The sequence below is a fragment of the Chroicocephalus ridibundus genome, chromosome 9, assembly GCF_963924245.1.
Source record: "Chroicocephalus ridibundus chromosome 9, bChrRid1.1, whole genome shotgun sequence".
Classification (NCBI taxonomy): Eukaryota; Metazoa; Chordata; class Aves; order Charadriiformes; family Laridae; genus Chroicocephalus; species Chroicocephalus ridibundus.
In genome coordinates this window covers 46,950,674-46,969,684 of record NC_086292.1, presented here as the reverse complement: position 1 = coordinate 46,969,684, position 19,011 = coordinate 46,950,674, and the positions used below count along the sequence as shown (strand labels likewise).

Here is a 19,011-nt window from a genome sequence, read left to right as displayed (position 1 = left end):
ATTAAAGAAGAGAAGGTGTAAAGCATCCTTGGGTATGGACGCGTCAAATCCCCCAAAACTTGGATGCCAAGTTTCCTCGTTCCATCCAGGCGAGGACGAAGGCAGCCCCGGAGGGCTGTACCCTCCCGCTGGTGTTCGGCATCTGCCCGGAGACACAGGGAGAAGGGACACGGTGTTTTAACTCCACGGCGGTACGTCGGGCCGGGAGATGACTTGGAAGGCTACAATGGAAAAATGGTCCTAATGCAACTAATTAAGATTTTTCTCTGCTAGGTTGTGCCAGTTGGCATTTTCACAGGAAAAGACACAAATAGATTTCAGCAGAACCCTTCCAACCGCCTTTACTCAAAGAAATTACATCTGTATCTAATTCACAGGAAAATAATACACTTTTGTGTGAACACTGTCCGCCGTGCCACTGCCAAGCCCAGGGACACATCCCGTAAGGTGATCTGAATCTCCCAGCCTCCGTCCTTCAGCTACCTACAAAAATTCCCCCAGGCATCCAGATTCCCCTGATCCTGACATTTGTTCTTAGCTTCATTTGGAGCCACCGCCTCCACAGTTTAGGGAAGCATCCCCCGAATTTTCCTGATTTGGGCAGAGCACAAGGGCAGCCGAGCCGTTCCCCATCTCTCTGTTCTGATTTCACGAAATTCCCCGAGCACAAGCCCTGGCATAAGCCATTTTTCGTGGCACTGAATAACCTTCACGTATTTCTAGAGCGAGGGCAGCCTGTTTTCCTTCCTCCCCCTCACTGAATTGTGTATTTTTCTCAAGTTTCTGGTTTAAAAGGAGAAGCTAATGTGATCGGACTGGATTTCAACTACAATATTCAACCGTGACTAACTCAGCTGAGACTCTTCCCAAGCAAGGACTGACAACTGCTTCTGCAGAAGCCTTCAACTTTTATGAAAACAATCTCTTTTGTTGATTTGTATAACATTTAAAGAATCCACATTTGATTGCAGCTGAAAGCCAGGCACCTGGGGAACGAGCTGCAGAAACGGTGCTACCCATCACCCGCGGTGGAGGGAGAAAACCGTGGCTTGGGTTTTGCAAAATCTAAGCTGAAGGCGGTTTGGATCTTACTGCATCTAATCTAAAGAGCTGAGACGATGCGGGGCGGAGATGTGTGGGTGAAGAGATAAACGCTCCTGCTGTAAAGCCTTTGCCTTAGTACAGTGACAAACACGCTTATGATGGATGTCCATAAAATGAGATGAGGCACCAAGCCGGTGTTCTGGAGGTTCGTGCCCGGTGAGCCGTGCTGCCGGGGCTGGAAGTGGAGCAGAAGATGGGTAAGCGTGAGCCGACCCTCCCGAGTCCTTCGGCGGTCCGGTCTGGAGAGGGGAAGCTGTGACCGGGGCCCAGGATGCCGCTCACTGGGCTTTCATCACGAGCTCTTCCAGCGCCTTCTCCCTCTGATTCCCACAGAGCAAAAGAACTTCTTTGATTTCATTTTGCTGGAATCCCATATCGTTGAACTGAGCTAACAAATGCAAGAATTCAGCCGCCTGGAGGAAGAAGGAAGAGAACGGAGCGATGTTATCACGGGCTTTTAAGGATGGATTTATCACAGAGTCGCAGCAGAGGCAGCGTTGGGTGTCGAGGCTGGAGCCAGCCGGGTTGTATTACTGCTGAAGGGCATTCCTGGTACCACTGCCGGCAGCAGAGCGAGGGCACACATACGGCTGCCAGCATTTAAAAGTGTGCCTTTACATCAACTTCTAAAGTAAGAAATCTTTAATAAAGCCAGCCTCTAGCTGCACTTATTCCTTATAAAGTTTAATACAAATTCCATGCAAGTGTTTTCCTGCGTTATAAAGAGACCAGGGGAAGGCAGCGAGTACAAGCTGGAATTAATTTGCCCTGCTTCCCCCCTTGCTCGGGCTGGGCCCCAGCGCCACAACATCTCCCGGAGCCACGTCCTCAATAAATAACCCCCTGCCTGACACCGAGACCCGGGCGCCCTCCCGCTGCCGCAGCCCAAAGGAGCGGTGAGCCGGCAATCCTACGCGCCGTCGGCGTCACGACAAACACCCCCTGCCCAAATTTCAAACAGCTTTTCTCCCACGCCGGCTCCTCGCTGCCCCCAGGAGAAGAGTGGTGATGGAGACCAACACCCGGCGTGCCACCACGGTTCTTCTCCCTGGGGGGTGAATGCAAAGAGGGGACTGGGAAGGAGGTAGCGAGTGCTGGTGGGCTCGGGTTGGGGAATTCCCCGCGCCGGGGCTGAGCGAGCATCGTGCTTGCATGGCAGGGTGAGAGGATGGATGGAGAAGAGTGACGGAGCGGGTGTCCTTCCCCGGCTGTCCTTATGGTGACAGCACCCCAGGATCTGTGGCGAGCGCAGGCTCACTGCGTGCGGGGCAATGGGTCTGACCCGCCGGGAGGCGGCGTGATGGGCGGTGGAGGCGGAGGGGAGCATTCAGCCCACTGGAAAAGTGAGCCTGGAGGATGTAGCACAAAGCGCCGGGTTGTGCCGCCCCACTCTGACCTTTTTCTCCGAGTACTGGAACATTTCCATGGCCTCCTCCACCTGCCCTTCCTCGTAGCCCTGCTTCAGCAGCCGGTCGCAGGCACCCAGGTAGCTCAGTAACTGCAGAGGAAGACAAACCGGGGTTAATCCGACCTCGCAGACATGGGGTGCAAGTGCATTCAGGAGCCCACCTTGCCACCTTCCAGGGACATGCTCGTGGGGAGGACCTAGGGCACAACTGTCCTGCTGGCGCCCATCTGATGCTCAGCCAGGGCAGTCTGTCCATCAGCAGGACTCCCACCGCGAGAAGACATCTCGGTGTCCCCCCCTCTCCCAGGGTGGGAACAGGAACAAGGCGGAGGGAGGACGAGGAGCAAACCAAACACCTGAACCCTCTGAGATAGAAAGCGGTGACCTCCAGGCTGGGGGGTGAAGCAGAGCCTGTCCCGGTGAGATGTCTCCCCCCGGCCGACCCGGCATCCCTTTGATGCGCCGGGGTTCGGGCACCCACGGGTTCGCGCCAGGGTCTGAGCACAGAACCCACCCCAAGGGAGACCCGTGTGCTGCCATTACCGAAAGTAAACAGTTATTTTTGGCTTTCCTCGTTGTTCTTGGAGTGCTGACAGCACTATTCCCAGCGGTATCTTTTAAATACCACGAGAATCATTCACTGTCCAAAAACATATGGGACAGACAACAATAAACGAGCTGTACAATAGCACGGGGAATAAAAACATCCCACGGGTCTCCTCGAAGCCGTGCCGTCCTCATCCGAGGAGAAGCTGATTCATATCTCCCCAGATCCACCAGCGCACAGACCTCCACCCTCCCCAGCACCGCCGTAGCCAAGGAGAAGGATTCAGGAAAAGACCATAAAACACACGAAAAAGCCAAAAAAGTCCCTCAAACTGAGTCGATCGTTTGGCTAAACAGCAGAGTAAGGATTTTAAGAAATGTCAGCCTTAAGGACCGCTTGCTAACTCAAAAATTAGATATTCATTGGTCATTGGCATTCATAATCTGTGTTTATTTTCCTCATTCCCTTACTTACGGAACACCCCAGATCACCGCTCTATGTTCTTGCCCTGCCGCAGCAGGGCCGGCCGCTCACGGCAGAACACAGCCGGCCCTGGCAGCCTCTTCAAGCCCTGCATGAAACCGCTGCCGTTGTCAACTCAATGACTGTTATCATTAAAAAATAATTATATATATTTTTATATATATATATATATCTCCATCCTCAAGACTAAATAAAATCAGTTTTTTAACTATTATGACCTGCTAACTCCTTGGGTCCGGTACCAACCTGACCGCTCGCTAGGGAGGAGGAGGAGGTGCCACTGCCCTCCTAAAGCTCCTTCTCCCCTTGTAGCTCTCGAGGAGGCCCCTTGCCACACTTAGATGTGAAGTTCCTCCAGCACAGGCACCTCTGGAGAGCTCGGCTTTCTGCACTACATGGCCAACCCAACAACCTCGTCACAACCCCCCTGTGTGGGAAGAGACCTCCAGGCTCAGGCAGACCATTTAACCTGCTCATTTATCTCTTCCCTCGTTTGCCGCTACTTGATGTTATGCGCGGCAATGGAGCTTTTTACACTGACGTAAAGGAAATCCCTCCTCCAGTGGGTTTTATCTTCCATGTCCCTGTACCACTTTGGCTGACGCCCATCAGAAAGGCCTGACCCCATGATGTCCCCACTTCGAGATGGATGCTCTCCGGCTGCGGCCATTTGTCGCTTCTCAGCTCACACGGACATTGAGAGCTCCGCGGATCGACGACCCATTTTTTGACGGATCAACGATCATTAATCAAGATGCAATGATGCATTTTTGGTATAGCCCTTGCCCATGACATCCCAGATGATGAACCTTTGGCACGCTGGGGTAACTAAACCTGCTTGAGCCTGTTAGAGAGGTTCTTCCACCAAAATTGAGAAGGCATCGCCTCTTTAAGGCAGCAGACTTGCCTTCTCCAACAGGGTGGGCTCTGCCAGTTTGGCTTGACACTGCAAAGAAATTGAGCAATTTTTTGGCTACCATCTGGTGCTACAATCTATCTTCATGGTTGAAGCTGTCATCGTCACTCACTGAAACCCTGCGTGACACCAGCGAGCAACGAGGAGCACCCACAGCTCTTGTTTTTAACTTGAGTTGAAACATATTTTCCAGGAGGGTTTAGCCTAATTTGGTAGTTCTGTACTTGTAAGAGACGCGTGAATGGCTAGGCTTTAGGTTTTATCTTGGCTGTATTGGGCGTGACTGGGAAAGACGGGGACTGCTGGTGAAGGAGACACGGGATATAAGGTCGACCTTGTATTTGGGTGCATTAATCTCCTCTCCAAGGGAATGGGAGTCCCCGTGCTTACACGGAAGGGAGCAGACTGTACCCATTGCCATCCTTAATCAGATGAACTGCTTCTTCATATCGAAGCCAGCAGCTGCCGCAAGACACCCTTGCACAGCTCTGTGCAAAGAACGTGGGCTGGGCTCTGCCCGTCTCCCTCTGCCTGGATGAAACCTTTAAGAATTGAAGAAATAAAGCTTTCCTTCCCGCCTCGGCTCGTAGCGACCATCGCCTGAAACACCAGCGAGGGCCTGGGGAGGCTGGTCCAGCCGGGGGTGACTCAGGAGGGAGACAGAAGCTGCGGGATGACTCAGCCGCGGAGCAGCTTTGTGTGCCGACCAGACAGGGAAGAGCTGGCCCATGGAGCACAGGCAGCTCCCCGGGAGGACGGGAAGGAGACCGGCTCCCGACAGCGGCTGCTGGGTGCTCACACCTCTGCCCAGGGTCTGCTCCTGCTCCCCGGCATGACAGCCCGGTGGGACACCCCTCTTGCTAAGCTGCGATCAAGCCCCTTCTCCCTCTCTGCAAGAGCTACTTGGATAATTTAGCCCTACCAAATCCTCCGCTGGGATGGGCAGGTCCAGCCCCAAGCTTGCCAAGCTGGAAGGTCAGACCAGCAGCATCCCTCATGGCACGGATGCTCCAAGCCCACCTGGACCACAAAGGGGTCATCTGGACAAGCAGAGACCTCGGGAATCGGGATGCAGCACAGCGGGCTGTGATGTACTGAGATATCAGGGGTAGGAAGAGGTTGTATGTTAATTATTTGCAATAAATTCCAGGTTATTACAGAGAAAAAGAGGAAAAGAGCTCTGGGACCAAGCCGCAATGCTTTCATGGAGTCCCTGGTTGCTCCAACGCAGGGAGCTTGTGCTTTGGAGAGAGCCCAGAGAAATCTCCGAGGTATTTGTACAGCCCCGCTCTGACAGGATGAGCCATGGCAATAATCATACGAATCTAACAGCCGGGAAAAAATGATGTGCAAAAAGTTTCCATATACGGGGGCAAAATTTGTACTTCAAAAGGACACCATGCTCCATACAACAGATTGAACAGATAACGGTACCCGGCCGTTATTACTCGCTGAAAAGCTGAGGGCGACTCATTGCTATTTTATTACAGCAAAAGCGCAGACGTCTGATCTCATGGAAAACCCTGTCAACTGCGCTCTGATACCAAAGCGGGAAACCCAAGGCCAGCAGAAGTCCACCCCAAGCAAGGACAGCCATCCCTTTCTCCGTGAAAATCAAGTTTTTTCTTTACCAAAAAGCCTTCCCCGGCACCGTGCCAGCTCCACCAACCTGACTCAAGCTTTGCTTCCCAGTCTTCTGGAGGGTGAGGATGGCTTTGCGGGTGGGGTAGCCCAAGGCTATGACGGGCTCGATGAGGTCTCGCTCCTCTTGGCTCAGCGCCGAGAGCAGGTCAGCCGCCGAATCCGGCTGGGATCTGTGGGAACTGAGAGGTCGCGCAGGCGTGGAGGCAGGGGGGAGGCAGGCGTAGGGGCTGAGGGACTGCAAGAAAAAACAGCAGATGGTCTCGCTTCAGCTCGTGAAATGACGTTAAACGACCCAGGCTGAAGCAACGCTTTCGAACGCCGGCGGTTACCTTGCTCTTTCCAGAAAAGGAAAATTCCCATATATGGGACAGACCCCCCTGGGCATCAAAGGAGACTGGATTTAATTAAATCCAGTCTCGGCTACAGATACGGATCAGAGAAAACAGCGCTCAGGAAGGTTCAGGGGGCAAAGGGAGCAAAAGCGGCTTCCTTTCCCTGGGAATCCCGGACGCGTCTCCAGCAATAGATGCCATGCCTGTCCCCGACCGGCCGAGCAGGAGGCAGCGCTGCCCGCGGGCAGGCGACGCAGCCCGGGCAGGAGGATGCTCCCCTGACGCCCCGTCTATGCCCGTGATGTTGACCCGTATTTAGGCTTCTCTTACAAAGCCATCTCCAGAAATTACCTCGCACACAGAAACACTTCCCTGAGTTTTCTCTTTAGTTTTTGGCAGGCTCCACTTGTAACAGCAGCCGAGCAGGGTGGGCGATGGGTTAGTAATTAGTTGCAACAGCTGTTTAGTATATAAATACACACGGGCATTTAATCTTTCCTTAATTACCCTGCAGTTAATGCAGCTACATATAAACAACCTGGCCTTTCACGTGTCCAAGGGTTTTAATTGCGGGTTTTCAGTAATTCATCTCCTAAATCTCACGAGTAGCTGGGTGAGATGTGGTTTCTTAAAAAATATATGGTGCAATTCAGATTTAAGGTGACAAAGCAATACTTACTCCACCGTCTCACAGCGCTGTCTCTGTCGCTAAGGGATCGGTGTTTCTAGTAGGACTAAGGAGTCTAAAGTTTCCTAGAAAAGACCTGATGGCTCCAAGGGGGTGTTTCCCCATAAACTCTGTTTATGTCTGTTAGAGGGGGGAGAATGGAAAGGAAAGAGGGAAAAAAAACAACCTTATTTCACTTTTTTTTTTTTTTTTTACTGTTTCAATTGAAAAATCAAAATTGCTTGTTGGGAAAAACAGGGCTGTTTTGGTTTGGACCAAACTTATAAAAACTCGTCAGCAATTTCTCATGGGTTCAGTGTTCCCAAAGCCCCAACTTCGGTTCTGTTTTGCTGGCCCGACCCCAGCAAACGGCACCAATTCAACGCTCTCTGCCCCCCTCCTACCTCCACGACAAGGGTTACCAGAAGAAAACACCTCACCGGCACCGTGGGCTTATGCTGTTTGATCGGGGGGATGGACGTGGCCGCGGCCGGAGGAGCCGTCACCAATGTCCCCAGGCGGGACGCGTCCGTGGCTGGCCCGTTGGTGACGCTGCAGCTGGTGCGGGGGCGCTGGGGGAGCGGCCGTGGCACCGGGACCTCCCTGCTCTCCCCGACGGCTTTGTTCAAAGGATGCACCAAAGCGGCCAGCTTCTTCCTGGCCGCTTCCAGCTCATTCTTCATGTTGTTAAATATCACCATGGATCTTCTCTGCTTGCTCCGGTCCGGGCTGGCCGGGCAGTGGCTGTTGTTCTCCGGCGGGGGCTCCAGCAAGCCGGGCGAAGTCTTTGGTCTGGTCTGGTAAAAGGCAGGACGTAGAGGGACACCTCTCCCAGCATTTCTCCTCCTGGAGACCTTTTCATCCTTGTCGTTCTCTTCCCAGGAGGTCGAGGAGTATTCGTCATCCTCTGAGTACTCGTCCTCCTCCGAGTGCCAGGTCTCGCTCTCGGTGTCGGACAAGGCTCCTCTGCCCTTGGTGTGCCCGTAGCTGCCGTCGGCAGCACTCAGGCTGATGCAGCGCCGCACCGCACCGTCCCGCGCTCTCCCCCCGTAGCTGTCGGTGGGGTCCACCAGCAGCAGCCAGCACGGAGGAGCCGTGGGGACAACTTCGGAGGTGACCCGATGCCGGGAGGTTTGCTGCTGAGAGGCCACCTCCACCCAGTAAAGCACTTTTCTTTCCAGCGAGAAGTCGTGCTGCGGAAGAACGAGAAGCGGCTGGTGAGGGCATCTGAAACCAAGACCATGCGGCACCGAGCAAACCACGTCCTTCATGAGGGCACCTTAAGGGCTGCATCCTTCCCTTGTTGGCTCCTATTTCCCTGGGCATCAGGGCTGGCTGCGGGCACCTGGGCTGTAGGATTGGGCAGTGCCAGCCTCATCCCTGTAGGGAATCCCCAAATTTATACTTGAAAAAAATCTGTCTACGAAGTTATTACTATTTTGAATTGTATCTGCAATTCTTTTGATAGGTATCTAACTCCCAGAGGTGATTTTGTGTCAGTTTGGTGGCTGTGGAAGGGGACAGCACCTGTTAGTGGCACCTGGCGGAGCCACATTGGGCACAGGGGCTCAGGAGCCACCAAAGTGGGAGATGCCACCTTGGGCAGAGACAGGACCGTCGCAGGAGTCTCTGGTGGCGCTGGGGGCTCAGCTGGTCCCAGAACAGAGTCGTCATTTCCACGCAGCGCGGCTTAAAATATAAGCATGTTTGAAACTGAAATCTGAGGGTTTTCCTGGAACAAACAAGCCCTGGCCGTCGCAGAGCTCTCCAAACAAGGTCTCCTCTGGACGGGCAGGCAAGAACATTCACAGCCCAGGAATGCTGTTTTTACTGCTCCCTGCCACTTGTCAGCCGTGGACCCAAACCAGCCTCCCCAAGGAAAACACCACCACGTGCCTCCAGAAGGATCAGCCTCGGCGGGGAGCACTGACACATCCCCGACCAGGGAGAAACCCAGGTCTGGGGGTTTCCCGGGCTAGGATGGGATGGTGGACCACCTCAGCTATCCGTGAGGATGCTCACCATGACCTGCCTTCACACGGGTGGCAAAAAATGTGCGCGTTAATATTTCCTTTGGAGAAATCACTTAAAACGAACACCACAGTGACTCTTCACGTTAAACACGTCCTGCAGATTTGGGATCTGGCATTTTCGGAGGAGGGATGAGCGAGGCTGAGCTTAGGGAAAAGCCAGACGTGGGGTTTGCTGCTGGTTCACCCATCACCAGGAGCCAGCAGGGGCCGGTTGGGATCACCCCGATCGCCTTCCCCCCGTGAAGTACACTGACCCCACCTACGGGTGAGACTACTTAAGGCTGAACACACAAAGTATTTCCGAAATTGTCTTCGACTGGAGCTGTGCTACCTCTACCCATAAGCCCGGAGAGCCGACTCCATGCCTTCGGTGCAGTTGTATGGGGAAAGGCTCCCGACCCCCTTCCCAAGCACAGAGAGCTCCTTCCAATTGCTGTGCCGGGGTTTAAAATTGGTGACAAAACTGATGCAGCGATAGGCGTAGATTCAAACACAGTTCCATTGAGCAATGTGGAAGATCACAAAGTGCCCCAGGATACTCTGTATATATTATCCATTCATAATATATATCTATGTTGCCAGCACAGGTGGTATTGCCTGCTTTTATCTCTGTTAGATTTATCAATAAATATTTCTAATAAATGAGATAGCGACAATTCCAGACTAGAAAACAACCCCAGAGCAGAGACTGAAGTTTGATTCTCCTATCCCAGAAAGACCCAATCCTCCTGCTTGGACAAGATTTAAAATAAACCAACCCTAAACCAACCCCATTCCTCACTCCCACCCACCACAAACCCTCCTCACCTCCTCCCACTCCTGCAAACCAGCCAATTAAGAGGAGATCAATTAGGAGGAGAGGTTTCCCTTCTTTCACGTGAAAAGGCAAAGGCTGATGACATCCCTTTGAGCACCCCACCAAAAGCGAATCCGGGCGCGGACGGGAGCAGAGGGGACTCACCATGGTGCTCATGAGGATGTCGGCGCAGTCGGGGAGCTCGATGTCCGGGGCGGTGACTAAAGTGTTTTCTCCCCCCGAGTCCCCGTCGAGGCTCCTGGCCATCCGGAAGGGAACTTCGTCCAGGTAGCTCATGGCCGCTGCCTGATTTCTCGCTGCTGGAGGAAGGGATGAAACAAAACTGTAAAAGGCAGGACTAGCACCTTTTAAGTTGGGTGGAAGGAGAGAAAGATGAGCTATTTCAAGTGACACGGGTAAAAGGAACACAGCCCTTAGAGACGCCACCAGCCGAGTTAAAACCTCTGTGCGCAACGCCCAGATTTGCAAAATCTTGATTACTGATACTGGGAAGATTTGTCTGAACTAACCTCTGCTATTCTAAGCTTTGGCCAGCAGGACCAGATCAAGCTTACGGCTTCATTTGGCAGAGATCCTGAGCCTTTTTCTCCTCCGCTTCCATCTCCACGGTGCTTTCCATCCCTCCTCCTGCCCATCGCGCGTTCCCTTTCCCAAGCTGGGGACAGACTTTTTACAGTTACAGAGGCGGAAACCCCAGCCAAGGAGGACACCTCGCAGGTCTCCTCTCTCCGCACGACCTGAGAGCCCCCGTGGCCACGGAGCTCATGCACGCGGCCACGTGCTGCTAAAGCCATCACACGGAGCAGCCCGGGGGCAGCTGGGGCGAGGGCATCCCCTCCAGCGCCGCCGCAGTGAGCCGCGAGCCGCAGGAGGAGGCTGGGGCATCAGGCAAGCTTCGGTGTTAGAGGGATGTCAAACGAGCCATTTTAAGGCCAGATTAGCTTTTAAGAACCGTCTATTCATTTTAAGCGCGGTGATGTTTTTAGATCAGGAAGGGGGCGGGGGGGGAGAGAAAAATTTCTGATGAACCGCGAACGGTGGCATAGAGAATATTACTGCGATAGCGCAGCCATCAGTTCTGTATAAATGACTCAATTTAGTAAAAAGCCACTACTTGCTGCATGAAACCCCGAGTCCCCAGCTTCCCAGTGACGGCAGCGTGCGACATAATTTCTTTTATATATTATTAACTGGCAAGAGCTGATGCTCAGGAATTCACTGCGTCCATGTGCCTGTTCATCCCAAAGCAGCGGCCCCTGGCAGCCATTCTCAGGACACAAACTGTAAATACTTGGTGTGACATCTGTAGGTGCTTTTACCAATTTTTTTTTTTTTTTTTCTTTTAAAAGGAAATGGCTTCTACGACAACGAGGATAAACACTCCACAAAAAGAAAATAAGCAGATGAACACAGGAAGAAAAAGCTGCCTGTTTAATGCAAAAATATAGTGGGAAATGGCATTCACGGTAGTTTCTTATGTTAGCAAAGGACTAAGAAATTGCTTCCAAACCACAAAGAGCGACACGCACAATTGCTCGGTGCAACTCGGTTGCTCTTCTCAGAATTACAAAAGAGTTGCTGCTCACCCGCTTACGCCAGGAGCCTTTAATACCTGGGGCTGTAGTGCAGGCAGAGCCCCTAACCGGCTTTGCGGCTCCCGCACATGTTCTGCTGCGAACACGCAACACATGCAACGTGTTGGGAGCCCGCACGGAGCCAGGCCATCTGCTCCCCAGCCTAAGAGGGCTCAGCGTAAGTTACAATTCACATCGGTGCCAACAAAGACAACGCGTCAAAACATCCGTTAAGCGAAGCCGCCTTCCCCATCTCCTCCGCAGGGCCACCGGCAAGAGGGACGGACCCTCCTCACATCTCCCGCTGTAAATCAGCGGTTCCCAAAAGCTGTGGGGTACAGAGGAGCAAAGGAAAAGAGTATCTCGTCACCCGTCACTTAGAATGGCTTTACTTGGTTTTAAATGCCACTTGAAGGGATGGAGATGGGTCGTGAACATGTCTGAAGCCACGACAAAGAAAATACAGAGAGATTATGGTACTGTATCTCACTGCATAAATACTGTGCTCTACGAAAGGCTCCCACAAGTGTTAATTCCCAAAACCCACTCTTCAGAAAAAAAGAAGTACATTGGGGTGAGGAGCGATGACAACAAAAACGCTACTAGATAAGAATAAAAGAAGGTCAGTGGTAAACACCAACTTACACCAGAAAGCAGCTCCTGCAAGGGTTCCGACCTCATCAGCTCCACGCCAGCCCTGCCCCTTTCACAGCAAAGACACAGGCCGAACAAATTCCCATCAGGAAGAGGATGTGCCTAAAAAGCATGAGAAACCTGAACTGCGCTGGGACCAGGGAAGGAACAGGATGCCAATGAGCCTCAGAAACTCATAACCAGTCTTTTCTTCTGGGGTCTATTTTTTTAAAACTTAAAATAGTAGGAAACACTATACTCAGACAAGTTTGCATCCTAAATCTGAATACGCAAGGGTTTTTTTTAAGAATTACTACCCTGTCTCCATGTATTTTATCAGTTAAGAATTTAAACGTTCCTCTTCCACCCGTGGCTTCAACATCTTTCTCACTAAAAATAAAAAGCCTTCTAACACAGATGTCATTAGACGTGAACACCCACAGAAAGCTAGAGATTGAAGTATACCTAAACGTACATCAACCACTGGCATTTCCAAGTCCTACTTTTACTAACGATATAAAGTTATCCTTACCGTCAGACGAAATCACGGAGCTCTTCTCATGGCGCAGGGAGACCAGGGCTGCTTCTACACCGCCTGCTTATCTGCTGCTCAGTTCTTTAAATTCCTGCAGCGTCAGACAAGCATCTGACTTTGACAGTTTTAAGATTATCATGGCTTAAGCGGTTAGTCTGTGTCATCAGACATGCTGATGGGATAAGGAGCCTAACTATTTAAGCAGAGTATCCTCCGGTCACTAAGCTTCCTGAATTGCAAGTGTTGTTTCTGCAATTGTTTTTACGCTATTTGAGCTTTTGCTTTTTCATCGGGTAAGGCTCCGCAGGACCCGACCCGACCCTAGGTCATGGAGTAAAGAGACACGAGAAGTGACAGTAGGGATGGAAGGATGTAGGGACACGCAAATCAGAACCCAGAGGACTTCACGGTAACCTGTATTTTGGGGTGCTGTAAGCAGGCAATATACGCACGAGCAAGAACTGCACACTCCAGCACCCAGATCAATTCCAACTCTATCAAAAATGACTAGTTGTGTGCTCTTACTAACAGAAATCAATGCAAAGCTTCAGCCGAGAAACTGCTGCCATTCCATGTAAGGCCCAACTGTTGAATTTAGGCAATTACGTGTTGCCTCCTCCATGAATTACACAACGCTGTGATGCAAAGAGGTAAGGAACTGGAGAGATTAAATCCATTCCCACCTATCAGGGCTAAGCAAGAATAAGAACTGCAACCCTGGGAAGATGCCACGACAATCTGCGTAGACCAGCGAAGCCCCAAATCCATACGGCCCGTCGCTGTTCCAAGCAAACTGCCCAGAACATGGAAGGCTCTGAAATCCGATGCCTCCGTCACCTCGTAGGAGGGAGAAGTTCCTTCACACAAACCTTCTGCAGCAATTTGCTCCACAATGGAGTCGTATTTGATGCCAAGTACTAGAAGAAATCTCTCCCTCGGAGTAAAAATGCTTCAAACAACAAAAAAAAATAAAAATCAATTTTTCTCTGTTTATTCTGTACAAAAAAACAACTTACAGAAAAGAACGGCATTTTTAAATATTATACATCATATAATACATCATATCATATAATACATCATCTGCCTCTATACAAAAATAGCTATATAGGCAAAAAACAATTACAGTAGGTTAGACTTCAGATTTTATTGTTTTTTTTTCCAGCAGGCTTATTCATCAAATTGATATGCATTCACATGGCTGTCTGACCTATTTCACCACAACCGGGAATTTTTTCCATATTGTGGTACCAGTTTTAGTCCACAAAAGCAAAATGTCAACAGCTGCTTTAATCAACCTTGAAAAACCCTGGCTTGTTTGTACTTCAGAATCTGTTTAAACTTGTAATAGGTTCGTTTCTACACACGAAAATACAGGAACTATTTTGACAGTGATGCTTGACATGCTTCATTTAAGAAGAAAAACATGTTTACTAATGATCTCTTTTTTTTTAAACTTCTTTATTTCTGGAAATTTCATCATCTGGATTTAGGCTTATAAAGATAAAAGCCACTAAAAATAGGATGTTAATACTGGCACAGATACCCTCGTCAGCAATGTTTCTTTAGTAAGATTGAGATCTGTTAACGAAAACTCGCAGCGGGATTGTAATTCCACACCACGAGAGGCCTAGCAGCTTTGGGCTCGCTCAGATACTTCCCCACAGAGTCAGACGGCAAAAACATTTCTTATGCTTTTCTTCAACATATTCCAGTACCTGGCTACTGAGAAGACAGAGGATGAGACTTCCTCTTTGGACCCTCTCACATTTACACACATGACTATAGCGAAACATCCCTCTGACATTAAAATAACGTATTAATTATCTGACAGCCGTGGCCCAAGTGTCATTAGTGGGGAGACTCGGAAGAACCCATCCTGGAGGGATGCAGCTTCCTTCGGGGTGATCAGCTGGCACCAAGTACTGATCCCATTCGTGCCTTTAACAGAGAAAGCGTTGTTTGAGAGAATGGTAGGAGTTTGGTAATAAGATTTATTATATACCCACACAGGCATTTTTCCGTACTGATCAATACACAAAACACTGTAAACTGTACTCCAAAACTTGTTTTTCAATACACAAATAGAAAAATTACACGTATTATTCTATTAAATGGAATGGTTATGCATTGAAGTGTGCTCTGCCTCACACAGGCATCTGTTGGATACAGCTCCATCAAGCAAAAAGCCTGATCCTTAGCTGAAAAAAACCAGGACAATTCATTGCATAACCATATTTGGCCGTTATTGAACCAAAAGGGACCATAATTTTACAACCTCAACAAACAATACTTGTCATCTTTGATAATAAAATAAAGACTTTGGTTTTACCTGATCTGGATTAGAGCTGCTACAGAATGCTCGGCCTGTAAGTAATATTCTCTGAAGGGCTGCAATAGATGGGCTAGAGGAAATTCATCTGTTAAAATACAAACATTGAAATCATTCAATAAACCAGAAAGACCTTCAATTCCAGGCAGTCTTAGAAACCCCAAATTTGTCAACTCGTTTGCTGCTCGCCCGCTGTAACCTGAAATCACTTCCCCACGTAGTATATTAAGGATTATTTTGGTATTTGCATGTCTCCTGATCCGTACCAGAGCAGCCAGAGGCAAGTCAAGACTAGCAAAACTTTTCCTGCCTCAATCCTCTAAACAAGGGGAACATATGGATGGCTGAATCTTCACAGATTACCCCAGTCGCACTTACCAAAGCACCAGACTAAAGCATCTACTGGGTGCTGGAAGTCTTCAAATCATTCTGTTTATTCTCACTTCAGCTTAATCCACAACCTCTTCTTGCAAAACATTATGAAATCGGCTTGAGATTTACTGCAGTCTATGCTGAAGAGCTAAACACTTCTTACATCTCATGTGTTAACAGCACACTACATCTTTTCCTCAAAGCATAAATTACTCCAGTGGGTGATTTCTTTCTCAACTATTCTTGTGCCTGCATTTTAAACCCTGTGTCTACGGGATGGGGGTGTGGTGTGGAAAAACACTGTCAAGTATGGCAGAACTCACCTGGATCCCCAAAGAGCTTGGAATCGATTTCAAGTTTTTGCTGTAGTAGTTTTTCCCTTTCCTTCTTCTGTTTCTTTTCCATTTCTCTCTTCCTTTCCTCCTCCTGTTCTCCCTCCAACATAACTCTTAACGCTCTCTCCTCAGCTTCATACAGCTCAGTGCGATTTTTGAGCAACGTTTTGAGACTCTCCACCTGACTTTCAAATGCTTCGTCTGCTGAGGGGGGTGGACAAACACCTAAACAGAAAGAGAATTAATTTTAAATTTTCAAATTCAGAAGGGGCTCTGTTATCAGACTTCAGAGCAGAGCTGGCAAAATCTCAGAGGAATAAGCTTAACCTTGCTAACAGCTACCTTACTGGAATAATTATTCTATCAAGAAAGGGCTTGGAAGTGTAGAAACACAACCATCCTATTCAGCACTTTATAGCTATTCCTGCATAACAATGTAACTAAAATCACTACCAAAGAAACAGCTTTTTCTAGCTGCACCTTGCTAGTCAGCACAGGGTACGCCCATCACCTTATTTCCTGTGTGCGCAATTAAAAAAGTTTGGAAAAAATCTCGTAATTAACCTTTCCTGCCAGCTGCCTCTTTTCTCAGTTTCCGAAGCTTTTCTAATGCGCGCAGGATGTCCACCATCCTCTTTGTGTCTGCTTGTTTCTTCCGTACTTCAGACAAGACACTGTCTGCAGCAGCCTTAAGTTCTTGCTCCTATGAAAGAAAGCAAAAAACCAGACACGATGTGTGAAACATCCCACAAAGACATGAATGAAATGGTACTTCCAAAAATGTTAGTGAAGTACGGGAGATCAGAGTAACTTCCTAGTAACACTCCCATAGTAAGTTAAGTCAATCATCCAACCTTGCCTTTTTGTGAAAAAGCTAAAACACAACAGCCTTCAGGAAATAAAGAACGCGGAGCAACAATAAATTTGGGGCAAAAGGCTAATGAATTCAAAAAGCCCGATAACCTTTAACCACAGAAAGTTAGGAAAACCATACAATAAACAGATACCATCCTGATTCTACAGCTCAGTAATTAAAGACCATTAACATGCCACAGTCTGAACACAAAACCTTTCCCAACAGCTGCTCCACACCATCCCAGCGGCAGACCTAGCACCAGCAGAAGTGTAGCTCTTTAGCCAAAAGCCAACACAAAAGTGCCTACAGCACCACCCAGCAAGCCTAATTTTGGGTAATTTAGCTTTTCGGGGTTTTTTTCTGCTTTGGTGCTCTTTTACTTCCCAGTGAGACTGAAAAGCTTGCCAAAAAGCAGCTTTACAAGGCTGCTGCTTGTAGGCAAGGCTTACAGTTACTGAAATGGCGTTGCCCGCTGAAGGGCAGCTGTGAGCAGCATGGGGCAGGCTGACAGCTTGGGAACAGAGAAGACCTCCAGAGGCAACCGAGCGTTCAGAAACCACTTAAGCCCCAACTGTCAACACCTAGGACATGACCATGGTGAAACTGAAATGCCCACGAAGGCTTTTAAAGAAGAAGCAGGGCCGCAGGCCTCAGAAACAGCGTGTCTCCAAGCAAGGTGAATCCATGCAGCACCCAGGTGGCACCTAACGAACCTCAGGGGCCAAAGCCAGATGCCAGGCAGGCACAGCCCACTGCCGGCAGGTCCCCCCCAGTTCCCCCACCCTGCCCTGGGACACGCAGGAGTCCCCGGGAGATCACACCGCAGCCGGGGGAGGCAGGACCAGGCCGCTCGGGCCCGTACCCGGTTCTTCTCCTCCACCTCCTGGATGCACTTGGCCCTCCACTGATCGATCTTGGCCTCCCGCTCGGCGGCCCGGGCCGCCTCCTCCTCCTTGGCCGCCTTGGCTTCTTGCTTCCTCCGCTGCAGCCGCAGCCTCCTCTTCCTCGCCCTCTCGGCCTTCCTCCGCAGCGCCTCCCGGTAACCGGGCTCCCTCAGCGGCCGCACGATCTCCCGCAGCTCCCGCCGCGTCGCCTCCGCCTCCTCCCGCGCCTGGGCCCAGCCCGCCTCGTCCCCCTCGGCCTCCCGCCGCCGCAGGGCCCGGCAGAGCGCGGCCAGCCGCGCCACCCGCCCCAGCGCCTCCACCGCCAGCCGCCGGGCGCTGCTGGGGCTGGCGGCGGCGGGCGGCGGAGGCGGCGGGGGGGCGGCCCGGCGCCGGCCCAGGAACTGCGACAGCCACAGCTCGTCCTGCTGCCGCTGCGCCGCCGCCGCCTCCTCCTCAGCCACGGGCCGCGGCGGGAACGGAGGAGCCGCCGGGAAGAAGGGGCCGCCGCCCGGTGCGAAGCGCGGCCCCGCGTCGCCCTCAGGCCCGGCCGGCGGCGGCGGCAGCGGCGGGAGGAGGAAGGGAGGGGGCGCCGCCGCCGCCACTGCGAAGGGCCCCGGGCGGGCGGCGGGGCCGGGGAAAGGCGCGGCGGGCGGCGGGAAGGGCCCCGCCGGCGGTGGGAAGGCCCGGAACGGCGGCGGCGGCGGGGGGAAGCGGCCGGCGAAAGGCGGCGGCTGCGCCATCTTGGAGCCTCGGCCCAACGCCGCCCGGCGCGCAGCGCCCCCTAGCGGCCGGGAGGCCCCGCCCGCCCCCTCAGGCGGCGCCTTCGGCCTTCACAGAGATCCGCCTAGGAAAAAAGAAAAAAAAAGCCTCAAAAGTTCCAACTGACCATAAAATGTCAAATTTCGTCAGGGACAACAACTCTCCGCTGCTTGAATATTCGCTTTGTTTTATTCAAACGCCAGAGGTGAAGTACAAACTGTAGTTACACAGCGTTTTGTTTCCTTAAAAACAAGTTCTTGGTTACATAATTCCAAACAACTTTCAAAACTAAGTTGTTGAACAGTTTTGCCTAAAATGTTGGGTTTTTTTCAATCCATTTTAAAAAAGGATTTGAATTAAAGGATTCGGAATTAAAAGCGGTTATATTTTTTTCACTCTACAAAAAGGAAAGTGAGGATGCAGTTACAGATACTTCACCACAGATTCCTGTTTTGAGGGGAACGAACCTTCTCCTAGAAATATCCTCAGCTCCAAACACAGCTTTTTCTGAACCATTAGTGGGTCATTTAACCTGAAAAACCCGAAATCCTAAGGGAAATATCTGATGCATCTGGCTGCAACTGCATGTCACACTGCTTCTAGGTAAGAACACAAGTACTACATAAAATTTACGCGACAGAAATTAACAACAAAAATAGGGTCAGCGCGCATCTGCGGTATCCTTTCCTGTCCTAAAACATCCACTAGACTGAAAAGAATGATGAACGTTTTAATTAGATAGCTTGAATCAAAATTTTAGAGAAAGGGGTCAGTAAAACTTAC

General features: G+C 50.7%; 2 protein-coding genes across 4 annotated transcripts; both read right to left on the bottom strand.

Moving 5' to 3' along the window:
• Positions 1-1,377: 1,377 nt before the first annotated feature.
• On the bottom strand, positions 1,378-12,700 carry UBAP1L (ubiquitin associated protein 1 like). 2 transcript variants are annotated; one of them, XM_063346868.1, is made up of 6 exons: positions 12,691-12,700; positions 10,096-10,250; positions 7,542-8,294; positions 6,128-6,337; positions 2,501-2,602; positions 1,378-1,517 (listed from the first exon to the last, which is right to left on the bottom strand). In XM_063346868.1, the coding sequence occupies exons 2-6, from the start codon at positions 10,225-10,227 to the stop codon at positions 1,383-1,385; spliced, it is 1,332 nt and encodes a 443-aa protein (XP_063202938.1). In that variant the 5' UTR covers positions 10,228-10,250; positions 12,691-12,700; the 3' UTR covers positions 1,378-1,382. The 2 variants fall into 2 exon arrangements, with proteins under 2 accessions (XP_063202938.1, XP_063202937.1); XM_063346867.1 differs by lacking the exons at positions 1,378-1,517; positions 12,691-12,700 and having other exon boundaries at positions 2,508-2,602; positions 6,090-6,337; positions 7,506-8,294; positions 10,096-10,230.
• An 805-nt stretch (positions 12,701-13,505) lies between these two features.
• PDCD7 (programmed cell death 7) lies at positions 13,506-18,346 on the bottom strand. Of its 2 annotated transcripts, XR_010072597.1 has the most exons (6): positions 17,448-18,346; positions 16,294-16,432; positions 15,718-15,954; positions 15,023-15,110; positions 14,409-14,631; positions 13,506-13,642 (listed from the first exon to the last, which is right to left on the bottom strand). XR_010072597.1 is itself a non-coding variant. In XM_063346866.1 (5 exons), exons 1-5 carry the CDS (start codon positions 18,207-18,209, stop codon positions 14,514-14,516), a joined length of 1,344 nt encoding a protein of 447 aa, XP_063202936.1. In that variant the 5' UTR covers positions 18,210-18,346; the 3' UTR covers positions 13,663-14,513. The 2 variants fall into 2 exon arrangements, 1 of the variants encoding a protein (XP_063202936.1); XM_063346866.1 differs by lacking the exon at positions 13,506-13,642 and having other exon boundaries at positions 13,663-14,631.
• Between the last annotated feature and the right edge of the window lie 665 nt (positions 18,347-19,011).

Coding starts and splice junctions, on each gene's coding strand:
- PDCD7 (XM_063346866.1), bottom strand. CDS start 18,209: ATGGCGCAGCCGCCGCCTTTCGCCGGCCGCTTCCCCCCGCCGCCGCCG. Junction 16,433..17,447: donor AGGTGGAGGAGAAGAACCGG/GTACGGGCCCGA, acceptor TTTCTTTCATAG/GAGCAAGAACTTAAGGCTGC. Junction 14,632..15,022: donor GCAGCTCTAATCCAGATCAG/GTAAAACCAAAG, acceptor TCTCTGTTAAAG/GCACGAATGGGATCAGTACT.
- UBAP1L (XM_063346868.1), bottom strand. CDS start 10,227: ATGAGCTACCTGGACGAAGTTCCCTTCCGGATGGCCAGGAGCCTCGAC. Junction 8,295..10,095: donor ACATCCTCATGAGCACCATG/GTGAGTCCCCTC, acceptor GTTCTTCCGCAG/CACGACTTCTCGCTGGAAAG. Junction 1,518..2,500: donor TCCAGTACTCGGAGAAAAAG/GTCAGAGTGGGG, acceptor TTCTTCCTCCAG/GCGGCTGAATTCTTGCATTT.